The sequence below is a fragment of the Sus scrofa genome, chromosome 2, assembly GCF_000003025.6.
Source record: "Sus scrofa isolate TJ Tabasco breed Duroc chromosome 2, Sscrofa11.1, whole genome shotgun sequence".
NCBI classification, from domain to species: Eukaryota; Metazoa; Chordata; class Mammalia; order Artiodactyla; family Suidae; genus Sus; species Sus scrofa.
Window position 1 is genome coordinate 122,927,845 of NC_010444.4, and position 25,647 is coordinate 122,953,491.

The 25,647-nt window shown below is 38.8% G+C and overlaps 1 protein-coding gene across 3 annotated transcripts in view; it reads right to left on the minus strand.

The window, feature by feature from the left end:
• Positions 1–9,158, minus strand: part of DTWD2 (DTW domain containing 2) — a 256,749-nt gene extending 247,591 nt beyond the window's left edge. For 2 of the 3 annotated variants that reach the window (XM_021084663.1, XM_021084662.1), the window contains exon 1: positions 8,827–9,157. In XM_021084663.1, coding sequence (XP_020940322.1) covers positions 8,827–9,044 — 218 coding nt within the window. In that variant the 5' untranslated portion in view covers positions 9,045–9,157. Of the gene's footprint in view, positions 1–8,826 lie in introns of all 3 variants that reach the window. The other variant, XM_003480896.4, reaches the window with a different exon arrangement.

The window sequence follows — 25,647 nt, forward strand, 5'->3', positions numbered from 1 at the left end:
ATGAGGACACAGGTTTGACCCTGGCCTCACTCAATGGGTTAAAGATCTGGCGCTCCCATCAGCTGTGGTGTAGGTCGCAGACACAGCTCAGATCTGGAGTGTCTGTGGCTGTGGTGTAGGCAGGCAGCTACAGCTCCCACTCAACCCTAGCCTGGGAACCTCCATATGCCGTGTATGTGGCCCTAAAAAGACAAAATATAAATAAATAAATAAAAATTTGAGGAAAATCAGGATATTTGCATAGTCTCAAATTCCTCCTCCCCTAGCAAGATATTTATTTACTGCAAAGGGGGGGGGGGGAAGGGTAACTTTACAGTAGAAAAACCCAGAAGACACCACTTTCACCAAGTGATCCCAGTTAATCTCACTAGGCATAAAGCATATTCTACACTGAGAAGGTAGGCTGGTGCAACCACCTTGGATAGCAGTGTGGAGGTTCCTTAAAAAACTAAATATAGAACTATGTAATGATCCAGAAATCCCATTCTGGAGCATAAATCTGGAGAAAGACATCAATTGAAAAGAAACATGCGCTGTAATGTTCACTGAAGCATTATTTACAATAGCAAAAACACGGAAGCAATCTAAATGTCCATCAACAGCGGAGTGAATAAAGACGATATGGTGTATATATATATATGTGTGTGTGTGTGTGTGTGTGTGTGCTTCCATGTCTTTGCTATTTCATGTATACTCATATGTATATATGAATACTACTTGGCCATAAAAAAAGAACAAAATAATGCCATTTGCAGCAACAGGGATGGATTATTGTACTAAGTTCCCGTCGTGGCTCAGTGGTTAACGAATCCGACTAGGAATCATGAGGTTGAGGGTTCGATCCCTGGTCTTGCTCAGTGGGTTAAGGATCTATCTGGCGTTGCCATGAGCTATAGTGTAGGTTGCAGACTCAGCTCGGATCCCACGTTGCTGTGGCTGTGCTGTAGGCTGGCAGCTACAGCTCCAATTCGACCCCTAGCCTGGGAACCTCCCTACGCCGCGAGGGAGCTGCCCTAGAAATGGCAAATAAATAAATAAATAAATACAAGCAAAATAGCAGTAATAATAATAACAATAATAATAAATGAGGTATACACATCCAGTTATAAAATAAATCTTTCACACATATGAAACATACAGTGTGAGGTATAGTTAACAAGTAATATCTTTATATAGTGACAATGGGAACTAGACTTATCCTGGTGATCATTTTCTGTATAGAATGATACAATGTACAGAAGCATCAAATTGGTATTTGTGAACTAGAAACTATTATAGTGTTGTACATCAATTATACTTCAAAAAACAAATTTACAAAAAAAAAGATCAGATTTGTGGTTACAGAGGTAAGGAGTCATGGGAAAGGGAATTGGATGAAGGTGGTCAAAGGCAGAAACTTCCAGTTATAAGATAAATAAGGATGTGTACAACATAATTAATATAATTAACACTGCTATATATTATACAGGAAAGTTGTTAATAAAGCAAATCTTAAGAGTTCTCATCACGGGAAAAAATTTTTTCTTTTTCTTTTCTTTTGTATCCATTGAGATGATGGATGTTCACGAAACTTACTGTGACTATTTCACGATGTATGTAAGTCAAATCATTATATGGTACACTTGAAATTTATACAGTGCTATATGTCAATTATATCTCAACAAAACTGGAAGAAAATAAAATGCATTGCATATTTTTTAAAAATAAACAAAAAAACAAACATTAGACGACTATTTTGGAATATATTTTCTTACTACCTAAGTACTAGCAGAACTATGAATTATTAATTTGCGACAAATGTAAATGTACTTAAAAAATTAATATGCTTTGATGTTCTTTGAAGAAAACCTCTATCAGAGGGTAATGATAATGTTCTTATTTTTCTTGAGGGAAAATAAATCAAACATTCAAAAAACTCTAATGTGGTTTCTTAAAATTGGTCACTCCTCTTTGGAGACTTAATTAAGATTAAGGAAAAAAAAGTCCCTCTCAAGCATCTTTGCTCAACTTTGAATATATGATTAGCTTGCACAGTAATTTGTAAATCACCTTCCTACACATATTAGGAATGAAGCAGTTCAAAGAATAAACATATTTTATATATTAACAATAAATAACAAATTAACTTAATTTTGTCTTAGGAATCCAATATGTTTTATATGCATAAAGAGTTAAACTTCCAGATTATCTAAATATTTACCTTGAAAATTATCACCAATAATTTCATTTATTTTAAATTTATCCAAACAGTTTTCTAATTATAAGTGTTGATACCAACTGAATAATCTCAATTATTATAAATTAACTGCCTCAGGAATTATGTTTTTGCTTTTTTTTTTTTTTTTTTTTTTTTTTTAGGGCCACACCTGTGGCATATGGAAGTTCCCAGGCTAGGGGTCAAACTTGCTGCCAACCTACACCACAGCCACAGCGACACCAGATCCGAGGTACTTCTGTGACCTACACCACAGCTCACAGCAACACTGGATTCTTAACCCACTGTGCGAGGACAAGGAGCGAACCTACATCCTCATGGATATTAGTCAGATTCATTTCCACTGTGCCACAACAGGAATTCCCTGCCTTAGGAATTATGATTCTTCACCAATTTACCCTGCTACCCAGCCCACAATAACATACATGAGATCCAGAACCAAAAAGCAAATGCCTATGAGGAGCAGGTAGTTAATCACAGACGAATTAAGCAGGAATGACTGGGAGCAAGGATAACCTGGACACATCACACCCAGTCTAAAGGCACAGCCAATACTCAGCTCAGCCAACTACTGTTCAGGAAGACGGCCTACAAGCTGCTAAATCTCCAATTCTCAAAGAAACCAGATATCTGGATTTTGATGTAAAACATTTTGATTTTTTACTATTAGGAACTAATTTTAAACCTGGTAAAATATATAACTTTAAACAAAACATCTGTGGGCTGCCAGTTTATACTACTTGCCAGTATAAATAGTATATAGTATATATAGTATAGTATATAAATAGTATATGCCAGCTTATACTATTCTTCTAACACATCTGTAGGCTTCCCTTGCTTCGCTTTTTCATAGTTTTAGCTCCATCATTTTTTCCCCAGAATATCTAAGCCTAAAGGATACAGAAAAGGTTAAGACATGGAATTAAGGAGCTAGATGTTGTTAAAAGGAACAAACTTGGGAGTTCCCATTGTGACTCAGGGGGTTAAGGACCCAACATTGTCTCTGTGAGGATGCTGCTTCAATCCCTAGCCCTGCTCAGTGGGTTAAAGATTCGGCGTTGCTGCAAGCTGCAGTGTAGGTTGCAGATGCGGCCCGGATCCCATGTTGCTATAGCTGTAGCATAGGCCACAACTGCATTTCCAATTCAACCCTTAGCCTAGGAACTTCCATATGCCACAGCTGCAGCCATTAAAAAAAAAATAAAAAGGTACAAACTTGGACCTAGAAGATGAGTAAACAATGGAGATCAAATGCAGAGCACGCTGATCATAGTCAACAATACTTCAAACTTGCTAACAAACTACATCTTAAATCTTCTCAGCACACACACACACAAAAAAAGAAATGATAATTAGGAGACAATAGCTAATTACTACCAGTGGTTAATCATATTGCAATATATAAATGCAGCACATCAACAGACCATACACTTTAAACTTATTAATATTATATACCAATTATATCTCAATTTGTGTAAAAAAAAGGATTTAAAGAATACTAAAGTCCATGATTTTGTTACTAAGCTTGAAGTAAGCATACTTCAGCTTTAAAAGTATGAAAATCAAAGCTGATCCTGCAGTTTTAGTTGCTCTACCTCAACCAGTGACTACACTGACTCTGCAAAGAAAATTATATGGCTTCTTCAGCAAGCATGGAAGTATAAAGCAGTCAAGTGTTTGCAAGAGCCTGGGAGTTAAGTGGACCGGAGCTGGAGACTCAAATCTGCTTTTTGATTGTTACCTGTACCTCCACATCATTTAAAAGCTAATGACAAAAATATATATACATCTGAAAAAAAGCTGAAGAAGGCGTTCCCACTATGACTCAGCGGTAACAAACCTGACTAGTATCAATGAGGGTAGCGGTTCAATCATTGGCCTCACTCAGTAGGTTAAGGATCCAGTGTTGCCGTGGGCTGTGCTATAGGTCATAGACATGGCTAGGATCCCGCTTTGTTGTGGCTGTGGCATAGACCAACAACTGCAGCTTCAGTTTGACCCCTAGCCTTAGAACATCCATATGCTGCAAGTTCGGCCCCAAAAAAAAAAAAAAAAAAAAAAAAAAATGAAAAGCTAATGATATCACAAACTCTAGAATGCTGTTATTAGAAATAAATAAATAAATACATAGAAAACACCTAGGCCTGGTGGGTAAGCTGAAGATGATTGGTTTGTAATAAACAGGTGCTAAATATATTGATATAGTTTATTAAAATCCTTACGACTCTGGAGAGAAGAAAGCACTGGAGAGCAAAAAAATTCTGTCTCAGGCCTGAGTCAGACTGCATACATGTTCTCCCTGCTGTCTACCGCAGACAGATTAAAATACACTCCGTACTTAGACATCATTTCATTACTCTTATGACTAATGATTTGCAAGTGGTTTCTAACCCTTGTCATCAGGCAAGATTATCCACAGAAGATATACAGTATAATTAAGATGTCTAGCATCTTTACTGGAATGAGACCTTAACTCTTCCTAATCAAGCCTGTTACCACTATATCACCATCCAGTTGGCATTCTTCTTAATAAAATAAAGTACAAATTACAACAGCTAAGAGCCGCCTACAGAAGTCAAACTGCAACCTCCACTCTAATATAAAAACACTTCACTGACTGGTCTGTTGGGTTCTAGTGTTTTAGGCTCAAACTCCCTGACACAGTTGATTTGATCCTTCTCAGGGCAATCACCATAAAGCCTGCAGCAACTCCACTCCCAAGTATCTACCCAAAAGAAATAAAAGCAGGAATTAGAATAGATATTTGTAAACCAATGTTCATGGTAGCACTATGTAAATCATGGACCTTGAATGACAGTAATTTGTCAATGGAGTTCATCAACTGTAACAAATGTACTACTCTGGTGAGGGATACTGATAATGGGGAAGCTATGCATGTGTGGAGGCAAAGGGTATATGGAAAATCTCTGTACCTTCCCCTCACTTTGTTGTAAATTAAGACTGCTTGGAAAAATAAAGTCTATTAATGGGGCAGGGAAGTAAAGATCAGAAAAATTATAACTCTTTGCTAAACACAGAAGACTAATTTTTAAAGTAATTAACTAGCAGTTCTGAGTAGACTAAAAACTACATGATAAAGCTGGCATAACTTAGCTCTGGATTTCTATTTGAAACATTTTTCTTCCAGCATCTTGTTGAGACCCCCTTCACAGCATTTTAAAGTGTCCTAACTTCAGACAACTTATTTAAATAAATTGTATCACACACACTTTCTGCTCCAACATATCTTTTCTAGACACAAATTATTCACCCTTCTCAAAGGTCTACTGAATGTCTACTACACACAGTACTTTCAGAAAATATAAAAAGATCCTTACACTCAATATCCTTCCTCTGAGGACTTACAACTTAGCCCAGGTAAAAGGTCAAAATAGCCATGGTAGGATACTCCAAGCACACAAATGGTAAAGACATTTAACCAGTCTTTCCTTCTGTTCCCCTTCATGCCACTTTTCTCTTGGTTGGCTCCTGTTCATCTTTCAAATCTCATGTAAATGCTTTCTCGTCAAACATCTTTCCTGACATCATTCTGCTTTTTGTTTTGTTTTGTTTTGTTTTTGTTGTTGTTATTGTTGTTTTTCCTGTGCCCGCAGCACGAGGAAGTTCCCAGGCCAGGAATCAAACCCGCACCACAGCAGTGACAAAGCCTGATCCTCATCCCACTGAGCCACAGAGAATTCCCCCAACCTGCTGTTTTCTAACACATTATCCTACTTCTTCATTGCTACAATCTGGTTGCTTGTTAACCAGTTTATTATCTGTATCCAAAACAGAATGACCTTTTTTAATTTATTTTGTGTGTGTGTGTGTGTGTGTGTCTTTCTAGGGCTGCACCTGCAACATATGGAGGTTCCCAGGCTAGGGGTCAAATGAGAGCTATACCCACTGGCCTATGCCACAACCACAGCAACTCCAAATCTGAGCCGTGTCTGCAACCTACACCACAGCTGATGGCGATGCCAGATCCCTAACCCAATGATGGAGGCCAGGAATCAAACCTGCATCCTCATGGTTAGTAGTCAGACTCATTTCCCTTGAGCCATGACAGGAACTCCCCAGACTGAACCTTTTATGCAGATGACGATTCAACCATATTAGCAGTAAGTAGCAAGGCATATAGTAAACAATGATTAAATGAATGCATAGATCTCCTGCTCAGGAAAAAGGTCTGATCTCACCCATGAAAATTCGTTAAGATCACATGTGGGCAATGTATGGGATTAGAAGAGAACGTAGGAAGCAAGGAAGTAAAAATATAAAATGGAAGGAAGACAGTCTCTTCAGAAAGTGGTACTGGGGAAAATGGACAGCTGCATGTAAATCAATGAAACTAGGATACACTCTCACACTATGCACAAAAATAAACTCAAAATGGCTTAAAGATTTAAATGTAAGACATGACACCAAAAAACTCCTAGAAAAGAATATAGGCAAAACATTCTCTGACATCAACCATACAAATATTTTCTTAGATCAGTCTCCCAAGGCAATAGAAATAAAAATAAAAATAAAAATAAACAAATCAGACCTAATCAAACTTACAAGCTTTTGCACAGCAAAGGACACCATAAATAAAATGAAAAGACAGCCTATGGAATGTGAGAAAACAGTCGAAAATGATGCAGCCAACAAGGGCTTTAATCTCCAAAATATACAAACAACTCATACACTCAACAACAACAACAAAACCAAACAACCCAACGGAATAAATGGGCAGAAGACCTAAAGACATTTCTCCAAAGAGGACATATGGATGGCCAGTAGGCATATGAAAAGATGCTCAATACCACTAATTATTAGAGAAATAAAAATCAATACTACCATGAAGTACCATCTCACACCAGTCAGAATGGCCATCATTAATAAGTCTACAAATAACAAATGCTGAAGATAGTGTGGAGAAAAGGATACCCTCCTACATTATTGGTGGGAATGTAAATTGTACAACCACTATGGAAAAGTGTGGAGGTTCCCCAGAAAACTAAATATAGAACTACAATATGATCTAGCAATCCCATTCCAGGGCATATATTTGGACAAAACTTTCATTCAAAAGGATACATGCACCCCTGTGTTCACTGCAGCACTATTCACAATAGCCAAGACATGGAAACAACCTAAATTTCCACTGACAGATGAATGGATTAAGAAAATGCAGTACTATATACAATGGAATACTACTCAGCCATAAAAAAATGCCATTTGCAACAACATGAAAGCAACTAGATATTTCACATACTAAGTGAAGTAAGTCAGAAAGAGACAAATACCATGTGTTATCACTTATACATGGAATCTAAAATGCAGCAGAAATGAACCTACCTATAGAACAGAAACAGACTTGCATAGGTAGAGAGCAGACTTGTGGCTGCCAAGGGGGAGGAAATGAGTGGGATGGACTGGGAGTTTGGAGTTAGTAGATACAAACTATAACATTTAGAATGGATAAGGAATGAGGTCCTACTGTACAGCACAGGGAACTAGATCTAGTCTCTTGGGATAGAACATGATGGAAGATAATATAAGAGAGGAATGTGTGTGTGTGTGTGTGTGTGTGTGTGTGTGTACATATATGCATGACTGGGTTACTTTGCTGCACAGCAGAAATTGGCACAACACTGTAAATCAACTATAGTCTCTTTTTTAAGTGAACATAAGATCCATTAGATTTCATCTCAAAGTTAATGGTGACTTTACGGAGAACTATTTCAGAGCACTGTACAATCTGAGGACAAATCACAGAGTGATTCCCAGATGAGGAAATAGAGACACTATCTAACAGTTAAAAGTGTGAAGAGAACAGATGATAGATGGAGGCCTTCATCAATCAAGGGAAATGATCCTGAACACCCAGGAGGTTAAGATAATAGCATATACCTATGTAGCAAGAGATTCAAACAGGCAGAGAAAGCAATCCTCACAATACTCAGAGTACACCGGCACAATGAGGTATCCTAAAAAGTACGTAATCAGGCAAGTAATGTTAATTGTTGGTGTTGCTTAATAAACTGTCTCATTAGACTGCAAGTGCCCTAGTGCGCACAGACAACGTCTGTTTTATCCATCGCATTTCTGGGAACCTAGCACAGTGCCTGACACACAGGAGGTGCTCAATAAATACTTCTTCAGGAATTCTGAATACAATCTCAATTAAGGTAACAGCCACCTTGACTGTGTCTCTCTAATCCACTTTATGGTTTTCTTTTGTTTTTTACTGTAAGATGACTAATTCACTCAAACGTAAACGTGTTTTTACAAATATTATCCAAGACGCTCCAGTTTCTTGACAGAGGAACTTATGCCTGCTCATCCCGTGACTTGTTGAGCGTCTTACAGGAAGTAAGTCTAAATAATCCTAAACCTGGGTAAATGGCTTCTTACTAAAGAACTGTGACGGGGATTTCACAGTGATTCCAAGGTCAACCAACGGAACCTACCACCCCAAGCACAGAGATGCCAGAGCCAGAGCCCCCCGGGGCTGGAGCCCCAGCGGCCGCCTTCCCGTCAGAGGGCGCTGCAGCTTCCACCACCCGCCCGCGCCTTGCCAAGTCTGCCGCCCGCCTCAGTCCCGCCCCCCGCCTGGCGGTCACCTGCAGCGGCTGCATTCGGGCCTCCGTTTGGCCGGCTCCACTGGCAGTTCCCACAGTCCGTCCACACTGGCGCCGTCTGCCTCTGCGTCCAAGACAGCCGCCGCTGGCGCTGTTCCCCCTCCCCGCCGCTCCTCTTCGTCGGGTGTCTGAGACTTCGGGACCCCAGGCGACCGCTCGAGGGGGTCCCTGGATGTTCGCGCTTCTTCCTGCGGATCCATGGCGGGCGGGCGCTCGTGTCTGGCAGTCACATTGAGGTCCCCCTGCCGCCGGAGGGCGCCACACCCTAGAGAAACCGGCCCGCGCCGCGCGGCCCCACGCACTCTCGCCACGTACGCGGAGCCCAGGCAGGAGGTCCCGCCCCGCAGCGGAGAAGAAGCGAGCCCATTGGTGTGTGTCAGTGGGATGGTTCACCTAGAACCCGGAAGGGAAGTGTGGTTTGTCCCGGGGAGCCGGAGAGATTAGGAAGGCTTCTCTGGGGCAGGTAAAAGGTTCTCCTCTGAAAACACCCAGGCAGCAAACCTGATGGTACTTTCCTTAATTTCACACCTTTAAAAATGAAAATAAAATTGAATTCAGCATTTTCCACCCTAGGATGGCAGTTCAGTAATTAGGTGGGTGAGTGCACCCAGCATTTCCAACAGGGGATGAGCCATTGTTGCAGGCCAACAAAGGAGGAGAGGTTGTACTGACTGGATTTTGATTCACTACTGGTCCTTTTAATGAGAATTTCTTGCTCTAGAAAGGCAAGGACCTATGTCCTGTATCTTCTTGGTATTTCTACTCATAATCAGTCATGCTGTTTTTACACGACGCTAAACATTTCTTTAAGTGTGGTTTTTCAGTTGTCCGAGGCTCCTAAGATCAAGAGGCAATAAGAGAGCTGAGATTTCATGGATGAGAAAAAAGAAAGAAACAGATAACTACCTTGCCTAAGTTTTTACAGCTCTGGAAAACAGCAATAGAGCCAGCAGTTTTTTAAAAGCCAAAATGAAATCCATTTTAGAATAAAAGTGGAAATGCTGCTTGCCCTGAAATAGGTGCTGATTCTTTTCACTTAACACTTTGTTACTTCTACCGACGTTCAGCATTTTAAACAAAATATTAAAAGTTTTCACCAGTCATCAGAGTTAAGTTTTGCAATCATAGTTATCTTGATTCTAGAACTATGAATAATTAAAACAAAACCTATTTATCACTAACAGTAATAGAGCATTATTGCATTTCTTAAAATGTTTATCTCACTATCAGTTTTTTAGTCATTTTAAATTCAAGCCTGCATGAATGTAGGGCTATTGTTTTCAACTATCCTTCATTCTTTTCCCCTGGAAATGGCACCTGTAATCTACTTGGGGTATGCTAAGGGAGGGTAGAAAAAGACTGAAAATCCTGCCTTATCATTGATGTTGGATGGAAGAAAAAAAAACTGGAACTTAATCCCAGTTGTAATTGGGAGATGATGAAATGCCAGAGACTGCAGAAAAGGAACTGAATCAGAAAATAAAGAAATATGGTTGCAGATTTAGGTTGGAGAACCAACACTTTAACTACAAAAATTAAATTTTCATGTGACACACTTTAAACTCTTGTCTCTAACCTCAAGAAATGAAATAATATCAAGTCATTTAAGATCCTTCTAGATCCCAAGTATGAGTTATGTGAGGGCAGATGAGTCCTAACAAGCCAGTTTACAGTTGGCTTTCTCTTTTAACACCCCACATTAGACCATTGGCTCCACCCATCAAAGTATTCAAAATCCAACTGTTTATCTTCTCTTGCTACTTCTGCCTGATTTAAGCCCCCGTCATCTCTTGCCTAGAACATTGCCATAGGCACATAAGTGGTCCCCTGCTCCATTCTTACTTCTCTATAGTCCATTCTTCCCAAGGTTGACCAGAATCAACAAAACACTCATGCTGGAGTTCTCGTCATGGCTCAGCAGATACAAATCTGACTAGCATCCATGAGGACACAGGTTGGATTCCTGACTTTGCTCTGTGGCTTAAGGATCCGGCATTGCTGTGAGCTGTGGTGTAGGTCACAGACATGGCTCTGATCTGGCGTTGCTAGGGCTGCGGTGTAAGCCAGTGGCTATAGCTCCCATTCGACCCCTTGCTTGGAAACGTCCAGGGTGAGGCCTTAAAAAGACAGAGAGAAAGAGGAAAAAAAGAAAAAGAAAGACAGGCTCCCATGCTGGAAGGATTCAGCCAGAGTTGGGAGAAAAGAGTCATTTTCCTCAAAGCAAGGTATTCACCCAGTATCCAGGTTTATGAACCTTGACCTTGAGAAGCCTGAGGAAATGTCTCACCTAGTCAGCTGGTACTTCTTGTGAGGTTACCAGCTTGGGATAGACCCTGGTATCAAAATAAGGACCACTACCGCACCTCTGAGAAATACCAAGACACTAAGAAGGCAAGCAAAAGTTCCTTCAAGGCATATAACCAACTTACCAGTGTATTAATACTGCAGAATAATCTACTGAAATGTTAATTTATACTCAATTTATCTCTCAGCTCCTAGTAACCAGACCATTGTGCTTCTTTGCCTAAGGGAGTTTGAGAGGTAAAAACAGATTAGAGAGTTCTGATGTGTGTGCACAGATGGGTTAAGGGTGAGAGTGTGCTTGGAGTAAAAGCAGAAACAGAAGGAATATTTTCCCTAATTAGGAAGGGAACAAAGCGTAATGGAAACCCCACCTGACTCCACAGGCGCCCAGGATTGATACAACATCCAGACTGGAGGAATGAGGGGATGTCTTCCTATATGCCTACAGAAGATGAACTCTAGACCCCAGGTCTCCCAGCTTTGTGAAATCCTGTTGCTGCCACCAGAATATATGGGACCAGGCATCTCACTGATAGCAAATAATAACAGAATGTCTTAAGAGGACTCTCTGATATCTTGGTCCATGATAATAAGATCCTTGTGACCATGCATGTCCCCTGTAGGGAAAGGAATCTTAGTAATGTCTGGAACTGAATACCCTGCCAGCCCAACAAAATAGGATTCAGTATTTAATAAACTTTGATTTAAATGAAGTAAGGACAGAACATTCCTTGCTGTTTTAGTTTTCTATTGCTGCCATAACAAACTACCACATATTTAGTGGCTTAAAACAGTATTTAAGATCTTACAGTTCTATTGTCAGAAATCTGACAAGATGTCCTAGGGGTAAAATCTAGGTAGTGGCAGGCTGCAGTCCTTTGGAGGCTTTAAGGGAGAATCCATTTCCTTGTTCATCATTCAAGTTGTTAGTAGAATTCAGTTCTTAGTGGATATCATTTTCTTGTTGGCTATTGGCTGAGAGATGTTCCCAGCTTCTGGAGGTCCCTCATGTTCTTCACCTTATAGAGAAGACAACCATCTAGCTTTACTAGACCTCTTAAGGTTTTTGGGGGCCCACAGCAGACCAAAATGTGCCTCAATGGCATATTGATTATTTCGAATTCAAGTTACTTAAGAAGGAGCCAACACAAGAGAAACACTTTTGAGCCTCTTTCCTGTCTCCCTTAAAGCAGGAAATCTTTCACGAAAAGGTGGATTCCTCGCATCTGGAGATAGGAGGACCCTTATCACCAAAGATAGGGAATTCCAGCCTAAAAGCTTATGTAAGCAAACATTGTTACTTCTTTAACTAGCAATCTCAAGCCCAAATTCTGTTTAGATTATTCAATAAGTGGGCATCCAAAACCTAAGTTTCTTTGTCCTGCCAATTCCTCACAAATTTATTGTTTCTTCATCTAATATGTATAAAAGCTGCCTGCTTTGGCCACTTTCTAGGTCCCATTTCAAAGACACCTCCATGCCCATTAATCAAAACTATTTCTTTTTCTCTTGTGTCCGTTGTGTTATTTGTCCCACCACAGAAATTCAAAATGGATGGAAGAGGAAATATCTCCCTCCCCAAGTGGTTCTTTTTGGCTGATCCTGAGAATTACGTTGACATAAGACAGATTGAAAGGAGAAAAGAATACAGACTTACTTAATACAAGTTTATTCATCACACTGGAGCCTTCATAAGGAATGAAGATCCAAAGATACTGTGAAACCTACTTGTTTTCATATTAGATTGAACAAAAAGGCAGTTGTGGAAAAATGACTCAAGATGTGGGCAAACTAAAAGAAGGTAAGAATTATTTTAACGAGGTCTGTTTGTATGGCATTCACTTGATCTCATCTTCCTGTCCTTGATGATTGGAAGATACCTTCCTTCTGATATAGAGAGGATATCTTTCAAATAGGAATTTCACCTCCTGCTTTTAAGAAAAAGAAATAAGGTCAGAGTGGTTTTCTTCTATTAGCTGTTTTTCATGTGCCTTTAGTTCAGAAGAGTCGATATAGCAGAGAAGCATACGTTTGAGGTGGCATGTTCTGCACACATGCTGGCTCAGGGCCACCTTCCTGTGTGTAGTGGCAGGTTTTGAATCTCTTTCATGATTTGACTCCTGCCTCTTCCTGACCAGCCCTCCATCTACCTTTTACACTTCCATTTCCAGGATAATCCAGGGAAATCTCTCTGTTTTAAAGTCAGCTTCCAGTCTCTTGGGATAGACTATGATGGAAGATAATATAAGAAAAGAAATGTGTGTGTGTGTGTCATATATATATACACAGGTACATCTGTGTGAGTGTGTATATATATATATATATATTTATTTATTTATTTATAACTGGGTCACTTTGCTGTACAGCAGAAACTGGAAAATACTGTAAATCAACTGTAATTTTTAAAAATGTTTAAAAGTTTTAAAAAAATAAAATTAGCTGAGTAACAACCTAATCCAAACTGCAACCTCAACACTTCTGCTGGGTAAAGTAACATAGTCACAGGCATAACACCAGATCTTGAGAGGCAAAATGTTGCCTTCCACACTTGCACATCTAAATTTACAGATGCAGACTTCCTTGGTGGCTCAGTAGCTTAAGGATCTGGCTTTGTCATTGCTGTGGACCTGATTACAGATATGGCATGGGTCTGCATTGCCTCAGGTGCAGCCTAAATAAATAAATAAATTACAGATGCAATTTATACAAACTTCAGATGAAAGAGAAAAAGGAAATAGTATACCGAAAGCATTACTGATATGTACATTGAAGTGCTGGGATTGGAGGTCTCTGTGTGATGTGTTTTTCCTCTACCTTACAAGTATTCTGCACAATGGCCATGTAAACCACGTTTTCAGAAAGAAGAATTCGGGATAGTAACAACTAGATATGAATATTTAAATGGTATGATTAATGTCAAGTAATATAAAGTGGAAGATGGTTTCTATCAATCCCATTCCTTGATTTACTTGGGCTACCTTTCCTTAAGAATGTCTCCTTTATGAGAATTAGTAGTGAGTCTTAAGGATTTTATATTTAGTGTAACTTTCCCGAGATACATCTGTCATGATTATTTTGACATTAATTGTTCTTATGTGACCCAGTGGGTATTAGAGTGGTGATTGCCTGTCCCTCAACCCTCCCAGATGCTGGACCCTTTGCTGCTCCCTCTAACTCCAGTGAAGGAGTTGAGATTTCTTTTTCTCAGAGCAAGGCCTTCCTTAACAGCTTCATCCCTTTAACCCAGCTTCTCTCCCAAATCACCTGCACTATGTCCTCATTAGTTACACCATTGGTCTAAAGCTTATCTTTTTCTTCCTTTAATTTTCCTGACAACAACTCTATGTTAAAAGGTGATTGTTTTTCTGCCCTGGTTTTCCTCAGGGATCTACTCTAATTTTTATATTTACTGACTGTTCATTTTTGCTGTCATATTTTCTAAAAATTCTAGGTTTTATTTATTTGGAAATGTATGGTTCCTAATCTACTCACATAATTTTGAACCTCTGCTCACAGGATTTTTTTTTTAAGGCATCTTGTTTGCCTAAATTTGTTTGTTTTACCAGTTAGTTTTGTATACACTCATTTTTACATGTTGAACTAAATATCCCTGCATAATGTTAAATAGTTAAAATTGAAAAATCCAATTTAGATGACTGACAAATCTTTTAACTATTTGAATGAAGCAAGAATTACCTCTATTACTAGAAACAACTGATTTTAGGGCAGGAAGGGTATTTGAAAATGTCACAGAGTGCTTCTCCAGCCTGTCCTACATGGGACTCACCTGAGGAGCCCCACCTAAGCCAATTAAATCAGAATCTGGGGAGAAAGCTGATACCCCAGACTCAATATTCTTCTTGCAGCTGGAGTTGAAAACCACTGATCTATTCTAAGATCCTACTTTTTACAGATAAGGAAGCTGAGGCCCAAAGAGCAAATGGCCGTGTAGAACACTCAAGACTCTGACTTCACACCTAGTGAGTTTTCCCTTGCCTGTGTTATTCTCAGTCTTTGGGTAAAGGGGAACAAAATTTGCCACCTTAAAATGTCTCTTTAGGGAGTTCCCATTGTGGCTCAGCAGAAAAGAATCTGACTGGCATCCATGAGGATGTGGGTTCAATCCCTGGCCTCATCCAATGGGTCAGGGATCCGGCTTTGCCCTGAGCTGTGGTGTGGATCACAGATGCCCCTCGGATCCCACATTGCTGTGGCAGTAATGTAGGCCAGCAGCTGTAGCTCTGATTCGACCCCTAGTCTGGGAACGTCCATATGCCACAGGTGCGGCCCTACAAAAAAAAAAAAAAAAAGTATCTTTAGAGTATTTCAAGATTAAAAAGTCTCTTTAGAGTATTTCAATATTTAAAAAAAAAAAAAAAATGATCAAGGCCCAAAAGACTCAGGGAGAAACTTTGACCTTCCCCCAACTGCCTAAAAGAATGTCAATAGATGACCTGTCCCAGGCATAGAGAACTATAGTGTTAACTAGGTGTGGTAGACACAGAGGAACCTAGCAAAGTCTGTTCAAATTCTTCTGTGTCCCACTGATTGACTCTGCATGGCCTAGCAAACCTTTGTTTACCAAACATTTGCTTTTCTACCTCAAAGTCAATTGCCTTCCTCACCTCTGAAGCCCCAAACCCCTACCTCCAACATCCTACATTGTGTTTAGCTGAAAATGGCGCTTATGGTGATGATTTCAGCCATTTTGGTGACCTGCTCCGTTTTGCTGAGTCTCTCTATGTATACATGTTATTAAACTTTTGTTTTATTTTCTCCTGTTAATCTGCTCATGTCAATTTAATTCTTAGCCAGCTAGAAGATCCTAGAAGGGTAAAGGAAAATCTCTCCCTTCCAAACAGGGGTGATTAGAATCCTCTTTGGAGCATTCATAATTACTTGATAAAACTTTTATCAAGTATCAAAATTACTTGATAAAATCCAACCTAATGATGCAGATGTGTCACTCCCTAGGAAGTCTAGATGAGCACCAAAGTTGAGAACTATTGCAATTTACCTAAAATAGTGACTTTTTTTTGTTTGTTTTGTTTTTGTTTTTGTTTTTGTTTTTAATATTTTTTTTTATTTTCCCACTGTACAGCAAGGGGGTCAGGTTATCCTTACATGTATACATTACAATTACATAAAATAGTGACTTTTTTCTTGAGAAAGGAATGTAATCATGATTTCTCTCCTCTATCTTTAAAATTTTCAGTCTTGTTTTTGTTAACTGATACAGTTGATTTTTTTTTTTTTAAATGTACTACAGTCCTATTTGAGGGGACATTTCACCATAACAATCATTTATTACCACTATCAGGGATGGAGAAATTTCCTCTACCTCTCTTGAGTTCTTGTGGCTGGATTAATAATAAAATTGACAGGTTAACAGAAGCAAAAGAAACAATTTTAATTAATGCACATGGAGGTCTCATTGATATGGGACCTAGGAAGTGGCCAAAGCAGGCAACTTTTATATTTGTTAGATGAAGAGACAATGAATTTGTTAGGAATTGGCAGGACAAAGAAATTTAGGCTGTGGGTGCTTAATTAGTGAAAAACCCAAACAGTCTGGGCTTAGGGTCGTAAATTGAAGAAGTAGCAATGTTTGTTTACATAGCTTCTCCATCCCGAATTCCCTATCTCTGGTGATAAGTGTGTCCTTCTTTCTCCAGATGCAAGGAATGCTCTTTTCATACGAGAAACTGATTTTGTGCTTTCAGGAAAATATCCTGTATGTTAAAAAATCTCTCCAGGGGAGATTAAAAAAAAAAAAAATCTCAACTTTGGAGTTCCATTGTGGCTCAGCGGAAATGAATCTGACTAGCAGCCATGAGGTCGAGGTTCAATCCCTGGTTTCACTCAGTTGGTTAAGGATCCAGTTTTGCCTGCAATAAGCTGTGGTGTAGACCCAGATCCCAAGTTGCTGTGGCTGTGATTCTGGCCGGCATCTACAGCTCCAATTCAACCCCTAGCCTGGGAACCTCCATATGCCACGGGTGCGGCCCTAAAAAGACCAAAAAAAAAAAAAAAAAAAAACCCTCAACCTTGAAATTCCTTGAGGAAATACGCCTCCCCCTCATAGTTCTTAGCCGCAGAGCATCCTGATCTAACAAGTCATCTGTGGTTATTCCTCACTTAAGCCAATAATTAAAAGGCATACACCCCCACCCTAGCTCACCTTCTAACTCTGTGTTTTGAATTGAAGTATAGAGGAAAATATGAACTTTGCTTAAAAGCATCCTGGAAGTTATGTTTTGCTCTGGATTCTTAATTATCCCTGTAGGAAAAATGTTGCAAAAGAATTATTAAGTAACTGTTTTCAAAGCTGAAGTTCTATAACCAGTATGCAGAGTTAAAGTCCCTGTGCAGAGAGAGAGGACAGGTTCTGCTCTTGGTTTTACCCAAAGCAACAGCCCTGTATGTGAACTCCTACAGTAAACTGCTAGGATCTTGACCTCAAGAACTGTGCCTTTCATCACCCTAGCCTTGATGTAGTGAGCCCATCTGTTAATGAGGAGCTTCAAAATGGTGCCAGAATTCATCCTGAGGTAAAAATAGGGAAACATAAACCGTCGTCATAGAATTATGGAATTCTAGAACCACTGGGCTTGGAGTTCCCTGGTGGCCTAGCAGGTTAAGGATATGGTGTTGTCACTGCTGTGGCCAGGTCACTGCTGTGGTGCAGATTTGAGCCCCAGGAACTTCCACATGCTGCAGGCATGGACCAAAAAAAAAAAAAAAAAAAAAAAAAAAAAAAAAATAAAATAGAACCACTGGGCTCCTCAGAGATAATCTTCCATAACCTACTTATTTTATAGCAAAGAAAACTGAGGACCACACATTTTGTTATAATGAAAGATCTGACAGCAAGCCATCAGTACGAGACAGAGCAAAGTCCCCCTTTCTTTCCATGTGTTTTCTTCAAGGTACTGTAGGGGAACAAAATTTGCCAGCCCAAAATGTCTCTGGCATGTGGATTACTTCGAAGATGAAAACAATGCAAGCCCAAAAGAGTAAGGAAGAAATTTTCACCTTCCTCTTAACTGCCTAAAGAATGTAGAAAACCTATTCCAGGAAAGGAGCTATCTATCACCATAGATAACTATGTGAACAGGGAGGAACCTAGCAAAGTCTGCTTATTAAAATTCCTCTCTGTGCTATCATCAAAAAGACCACAGATAACAAATGTTGGAGAAGATGTGGAATAAAGGGAGCCTTTATACACTGTTGATGGGAATGTAAATTTGTGCAACCGTTAAGAAAAATAGTATGGAGGTTCCTCAAAAAGCTAAGTATAGAACTACCATATGATCCAGCAATTCCACTCCATTCCACTGGGTATATATCCCCAAAGGGGGGCAACACATCAATTCAAAAAGATATATGCACTCACTTGTGATGGAACATGATGGAGGATAATGTGAGAAAAAGAATGTATATGTATGACTGGGTCACTTTGCTGTACAGCAAAGATTGACAGGACATTGTAAATCAACTATAATAGAAAAAATAAAAGTATTTTTTTAAATTACAAATTAAAATAAAAGATATATGCACCCCAATGCTCAAAGCAGCATTACTTACAATTGCTGATATGTGGAAGCAAACTAAGTGTCCACAAACAGATGAATGAATAAAGACATATCTCTATTGATACATACACACACACACCAGAATACTACTCAGTCATTTAAAAAGAATGAAATTTTGCCATTTGCAACAACATGGGTGCACTTGGAGGGTATTCTGCTTAGTGAAATGTCAGAAAAAGACAAATACCCTATGATACCACTCATATGTGGAGTCTAAATAATAATAAAACAAATTAGTGACTATAACAAAAAAGAAACAGGCTCACAGACATAGAGAACAAAATAGTGGTTTTCAATGGGAAGAGAAAAGAGGGAAGGAGCACGATAAGAGTAGGGGATTAAAAGGTACAAACTACTATGTATAAAATAAAAAGTTACAATTATATATTGTACAGCATAGGAAATATAGCCAATATTTTATAGTAACTGTAAATAGAGTATAAACTTTTTAAATCGTGAATCATTATGCTGTGAAACATATAATACTGTAGATCAACTATATATCCATTTTTTGATTAGAATATTTCCAGACTTTAGAAAGCGCACACATACAAAACAATTCCTCTCTGTCCCACAGTCTCTGCATGGCCCAGCAAACATTTGGGGGATTATTGATGGAGTAACTGAGTGATAAGGATGTCATCAGTTGCAGTAGGGAAGACTGGGGTGATGAATATGTTTGGGGGAGGGAGATTAGTGCCACAGCAGGATGCCAAGAATTCTGTTTTGTCCATGCCATGTTTCAAGTGCCAACATTGTAGTTAATACAGAAATATCAAGTATATAGTTGGATATAAGAATCTGAAATATTAGGAAAAAGATAGGGATGGAAACATTACTTTTTTTTTTTTTTTTAATCTATTGAGGGCCACACCCATGGTATATGGAAGTCCCCAGACAAGGGGTCAAACCAGAGCTGGAGCTTCTGGTCTGTGCCACAGTCACAGCAAGGAGGGATCCAAGCTTCCTCTGTGACCTACACTGCAGCTCATGGCAACACCAGATCCTTAACCCTCTGATCAAGGACAACTCACAGATCAAAGTTAAGATTGAACCCACATCTTCATGGTTATTAGTCAGATTCATTTCCACTGCACCACAAGGGGAACTCCTATTAGAAGTGCTTTTGATATGAAAATAAGAAATGAGAGATTTAACTACACCCTGGGAATACCAGGGGTCTGCCTGATTTCAGAAGGGGCAGGAAATAAAACAAGCCATCAATGTGGTATATAAAGTTTTCACCAGAGCTGGCTCCATAAATCTTTTGAAATCCTGTGATTGTATTATAGACTTGAAAGAAGCCTACAACATAAAGCTGACCATTGGCGCTTCTATATTTGTTTTTAGTTTATTGTTCATGAGGATAGGACTGGAAGTAAAAAAAATGGAGAACATCTGACCAGAGGAAAATCTGACATTTCTCAGAACAAACAAATTATTGAAATGGCATATATATGATTTAATAGAAATATAATTCTAAAATAAATTTCTTTGGAATTTCTTTATGATACCAACTTCAAAATTCCTGCAAAGATAAATATAATGTAGCCTTGCTACTGACATACCCTTTGAACAGTTTCAAATAGAACAGCACGATATTGAATTCCAAGCTAAGGCAGATGGTACCATAGCAAAGCCCTGATGTTATTTCTGAAATCATATATCACTTTATAAGTGCTTTTACCAACATTATTTTATTTTGTTCTTCCCTACAGCTTTACAAGTAAATAAGATATATACTTTTATTTCTATTTGACAGATAATTATAAGTAGCCTCTGGAAAAGAAGTGGCTTGTCTAAATGAGCATGGCTATTTTAAGTGACAAGATTATGTTTAAAAGTCAGATCTTCTAGAAGTTCTGCATTGTTCAGTGGGTTACATACTCGGTGGTGTCACTGCTGTGGCTCGGGTCACGCTGGGGCGTATATTCAATCCCTTCCCCAAAACTTCCGCGTGCCATGAGTGCAGCCAAACAAACAAACAAAAAAAAACTACCCAAATCTTCTAACTCTGAGGCTGTTTCTTTCTGTAATACCATAAAACATCTTTAATTTTTCCACACTGTTAAGTACGTATTTATTAAAAATTTACCTAATTTCATCATGTACAAAATTGAGATAACTTAGAATGAAATGACACCTTAACACCACAAAATTACATCAGAAAGAGCTAGGATTAGAATTTATATTTCCCAAGACTCTGTTTCTTAACTAATCCATTAAACATTCATCGATGATTCAGCTAGAGATGGTTATCATTGTAAATCATTTCTCCCACATAAATACCTTGAGCTGGAGTTCCCATCGTGGCACAGCAGAAAGGAATCTGACTAGCATCCATGAAGACACAGGTTCCACCCCTGGCCTTGCTCAGTGGATTAAGGATCCATCGCTGCTGGTGAGCTGTGGTATAGGCCAACGGTTGCAGCTCCCATTCAACCCCTAGCCTGGGAACCTCCATGTGCTGTGGGTGCAGCCCTAAAAAGATTTAAAAAGAAAAATACATTGAGCTTAAAACCTATGAGCAAAATGTGCCTGACATAAATTCTCTTCAGAGTGCTTGTAATTCAATTTCTTACCACTTTTACTACACTTTTTTTTCATGTTTTCAAAGAGAGAATTCATGCTTTTAAAACTCTTTTGCAGAAGGAAGTTTAAAAATCACAAAATTGCTGAACCAGATGCGGGTATTGTGAAAAAAAGAGGAAGTTTAAAGACAAACTAAATATACAAATAATGTTAGAATATCAGATGTTAGAATGCTTGAGAGGATTCATTGTGGCAGTCACATATGGGAAATCGTACATTTTACAATTTTACATTTTGAGACAGGTTATACACAAAGCCCCTATTCAGTGAAAATACATGAGCATGTGATGGATGATTTTTTGATGTTTATTTTAGAAGGGTTGTGAGTGCAGTTTAAGACTAGCCAGAGAATCACAAGTTGAAATTTTCTCCTCTAAGTATCATGTTTCTCTTCTAAAATATCTGTTTTGTGTACAAAATCATTCAGCCTTGCATTTAAATAATAACTTTGAATACAAACTCCAGAATTAGAATTCAGTATGTTAATATATTTCAGCTGACAACAATTAATTTTAGCCTGAGACATATACCCCTAGTCTCAATCAGTTGTTACTTGCCCACAACTATTACATAAAACAGTGACCCACAGCTATTACATAAAACAGGCTAGTAGCTGAAAACTAAAAAGACTCATATTCTTCTACAAACATATTTAGCCAAACCAAAATTATTCTAAGACAATGTAATCCAATGTTGTAAAGTATCAGTGATGTATATAATCCAAAATCGTCCATAATCTCTAAAAAGGAATTTAGGGCATGTATTTTACATATGGATATTTGACATCCTGAGAATTCACAACCCCTAAAAAAGATTAAGTTATACTATAAATATAGAAGATCTAACTAGACAGGATCTAGGTTTTATATTCTGATTCTTACTACAGTATTTTCAAACTAAAAATCATGATCCATAATCTGAAACAGTCTGAAATCAATCCTGATTTAGATAATTCATGGAGCCTGGCCATCTCATTTCTCCCTGTTATCCTCATTCATGCCCCCATACCCCAAAGTCCTTTCCCCAAAGACAGAAACTCTTGATTCCCTGCCTGGCCCCGTGCTTTGGAAATAGTGAGACAGCAACAGCGAGTGGTTTTTAAACTTCCTTCTGCAAAAGAGTTTTAAAAGCATGAATTATCTCTTTGAAAAAAATTTTTTCCCAGATTCTTTTCCCACATAGACCATCACAGAATATTGGGTAGAGTTCCCTGTGCTATCCAGCAGGTACCCTGGCCAATCATTCTATATACTACAGTGTGCATATGCCAATTCCGAACCCTTAGTCCATCTCTCCAACCACCCCCGTCCCCTTTGGTAACCATAAGTTGTTTGTTTGTTTGTTTGTTTCAAAGTCTGTGAGTCTGTTTCTGTTCTGAAAATAAGTTCATTTAACTGCACTTTTTGACGAGCTAACAATGACTGTCACAAAGATGAAAATTCATTGCTGAGCCTCTCCATGTCAGGAAACCCTCCAGAAAATGCCTTCAACCCTATGCCCATTCACTTCTGCATTCCATGCAGCATATTAGGAATTTATGGAATCTAGGAAAGCATTTCATATCTATCTGGGGAAGATTTTGAGGGGGAAAGAGTCAGGACAAGTGGAGCAAAGAAGGAGAAGTCGGAATGGTGTAAAAAGAAGCAAGCAAGCATTAGTGGAAGTAAGGAAGAAGAGAGAAAGGGAGGAGGGGAGGCAGGGAAGCAGGAAGGCAAATTAACAATTTATTGAACATGTACTAGGTACCAAGTGTCCTCAGTCCTTTTATACACATCATCTCATTTAATACTCACAGTCTCTCTTAAGTTCAGAGTGTTAAGAAGATCATAGGGGCACAAAACTACAAAGTTGGAACAGAAAACCCATTCTAGAGTTCCTATTGTGGTAAAGTGGTTAAGGATCCAGTGTTGTCACTGAAGCAGCTGCCACTGAGCAGTGTCTGAGACCTAACCTGCAGCTCACAGCAACACTGGATCCTTTAACCCACTGAGCAAGGCCAGAAATCAAACCTGCGTCTTCATGGATACTAGTTAGATTCTTAACCATCTGAGCCACAACAGGAACTCTGATAGTGGTTTATTTTAAATTTATTTATTTATTTATCATGCAGCAAACATACACATGAGAGTATGTTTTTAAAAAAAACAAAATTCAACTGAGTAAATTTGAAGATTTAATTGGCTTTATTAGGCCACTTATACATTGGGCAGCATCTCATCAAGCAAACGGAAGGAAGCTTGGTCAGGTTGTACAGATGGGGCAAGGAAGCTATTAGGGAAAAAAGTGAATAACTATTGGGGGTTCAGAAAATCTTTTGGGGGAGGAGGAAGATGCAAAACTTTTATCATGCAAATTACCTCTTCCGCAGGGGATGGGGGTGGGGGATAAAGCGGGCAAGAGGCAGATGACTTCATTGGTGCTGACCAGAAAATTCCAGACTGGTTGGTTGAGACTACATTTCTGGTGAAGTTTGAAATTGCATTTAGGTTAGGTATTAAGTCTAAGCTTTGTACCATAATACAAGTGACGCCATTTGGGGCCTGTGGTTTTTCTCTTAACAAGATCTAACTCAACAGTGTTTATCTGACAGAATAGATAAATTTAACTTTCAAAACAGTCCATGAGATAAGGTATTATTTTTTCCTTTTTCACAGATATGGAAACTAAGGGTCAAAAAAGTAAAATGTCACACCAAAAGCCAACTGTTTTTTTCAAACATTGGCAGTAGTACTTGGTGTACACCTTAGGCAGAAGGGTCCCCCATTCTCTGTGCATCTTGCAAACAGGTGAGTTAAGTAGGGACAGGGAACATCTGGATGCACAACAGGACAGAGCTTCAAGAGAGGGATCCCATTCTCTGTTGTTCTCCCTTTGGAAGAACAAAAGAAGGGCGGACTTGTAAACAACAGACCTAAAGTCTGGGCCTGGGCACTAAATGGTCTGAGCTGAGAAACCACTTGTGTGTGAACAATTGGTGTTAACTCCTGTGGGAAGCTGGTTTTTTGTTCAGCAGTTCCCATGGGGGAGAAAGGAAGCCACTGGTGCCAAAGAAAGTTGTTTCAGATACAGCACTTTTCACTAGCGAGGGGAGAAGCGTCCCCTGCCCCAGCTAGTTCATCCAGACAACCAGGAGACAATTTCTAGGGTCATTTATTGGACTATCAAACTTCTCTTTATTCATTCACTAAAAATAGTGGCAGAACAAAGACTTGACTCATGGTCTTTTGTGTTTAGAACCCAGGTGAAAGTTGGAAAACTAACCCTTGTCAAGTGAAAACAACAGCCAAATCCAAAGGCTATGGCAAGGTCAGAACTATTTCAAATGACTTATTTGGGATTTCAGGTATTCAAATGGCAGGTGATAGTCAAATAGGTAAATGCCAGCATCCAGCTTCTGAGTGATAGAATCACTCAGAACATGCCAGACACAGCTAAGGAGGAAGATATTTTCAACTGGGAGAGAAAGGGCACCTCACTGATTGACAAAGGAAATCATAGGAAACCAATTTCATTAAACTCATTGGTTGAATTAAAGGACAGTTTCATAAATAACTGCACTCTCTGTTCTTCACCAAAGAGTCTCTTTATGATTAAAACGTTCATGCAAACAAATGCAGAAGACTAAAGGACATTTCTATTTTAGGGAGTTTGGCTAATTTATGATAGTTTTACTAGTAAAATTAAGTAGACTATTTGTAAAGAGTCCTATTAAGAACATTTTTGTGAATAACCCCTTGATATTTTTAAAATTTCAATTAATTTTTAACTATAATTACTTTTTAAATATGTATTTCCTTATATGAGTTTACAGTTTTCTCTATTATGTTTTCCTTTTTTCTCCATACTAGAAGGCTTTCATTTTTCTTTATTCTCTAAAAGGTTTAAAGAGGTTTTGTTTTATTGTGTGAAGAACTGTTTTATTAAGCAAGTACTGGTCTGAGAATGCACCTATGTTTATTCCTTTATATCCTAAAATGGAACTAGCGATGACAGGGCAAAAATAAGATGCTGTTTTAAAATTCAAACTTGTTTTTTAGCAAATAGCTTATTCGATGGAGAGGTAGTACCACTTTTTTTCTGAGGTCAAATCAGAGCTTCAGAGAACAAATTCCTGGTTACCAGTGGGGAGAGGGATGGGGGAGGGGCTACTGTGGGGGCAGGGCATTAATAACTACTAATATTCTGTATAAACTAAGCTACAAGGATATAGCCAATATTTTATAATAATAAGTGGAGTATAACATTTAAAATTGTGAATCACTATATTGTACCCCTGTAGCTTATATAATATTGTCCCTCAACTATGCTTCAG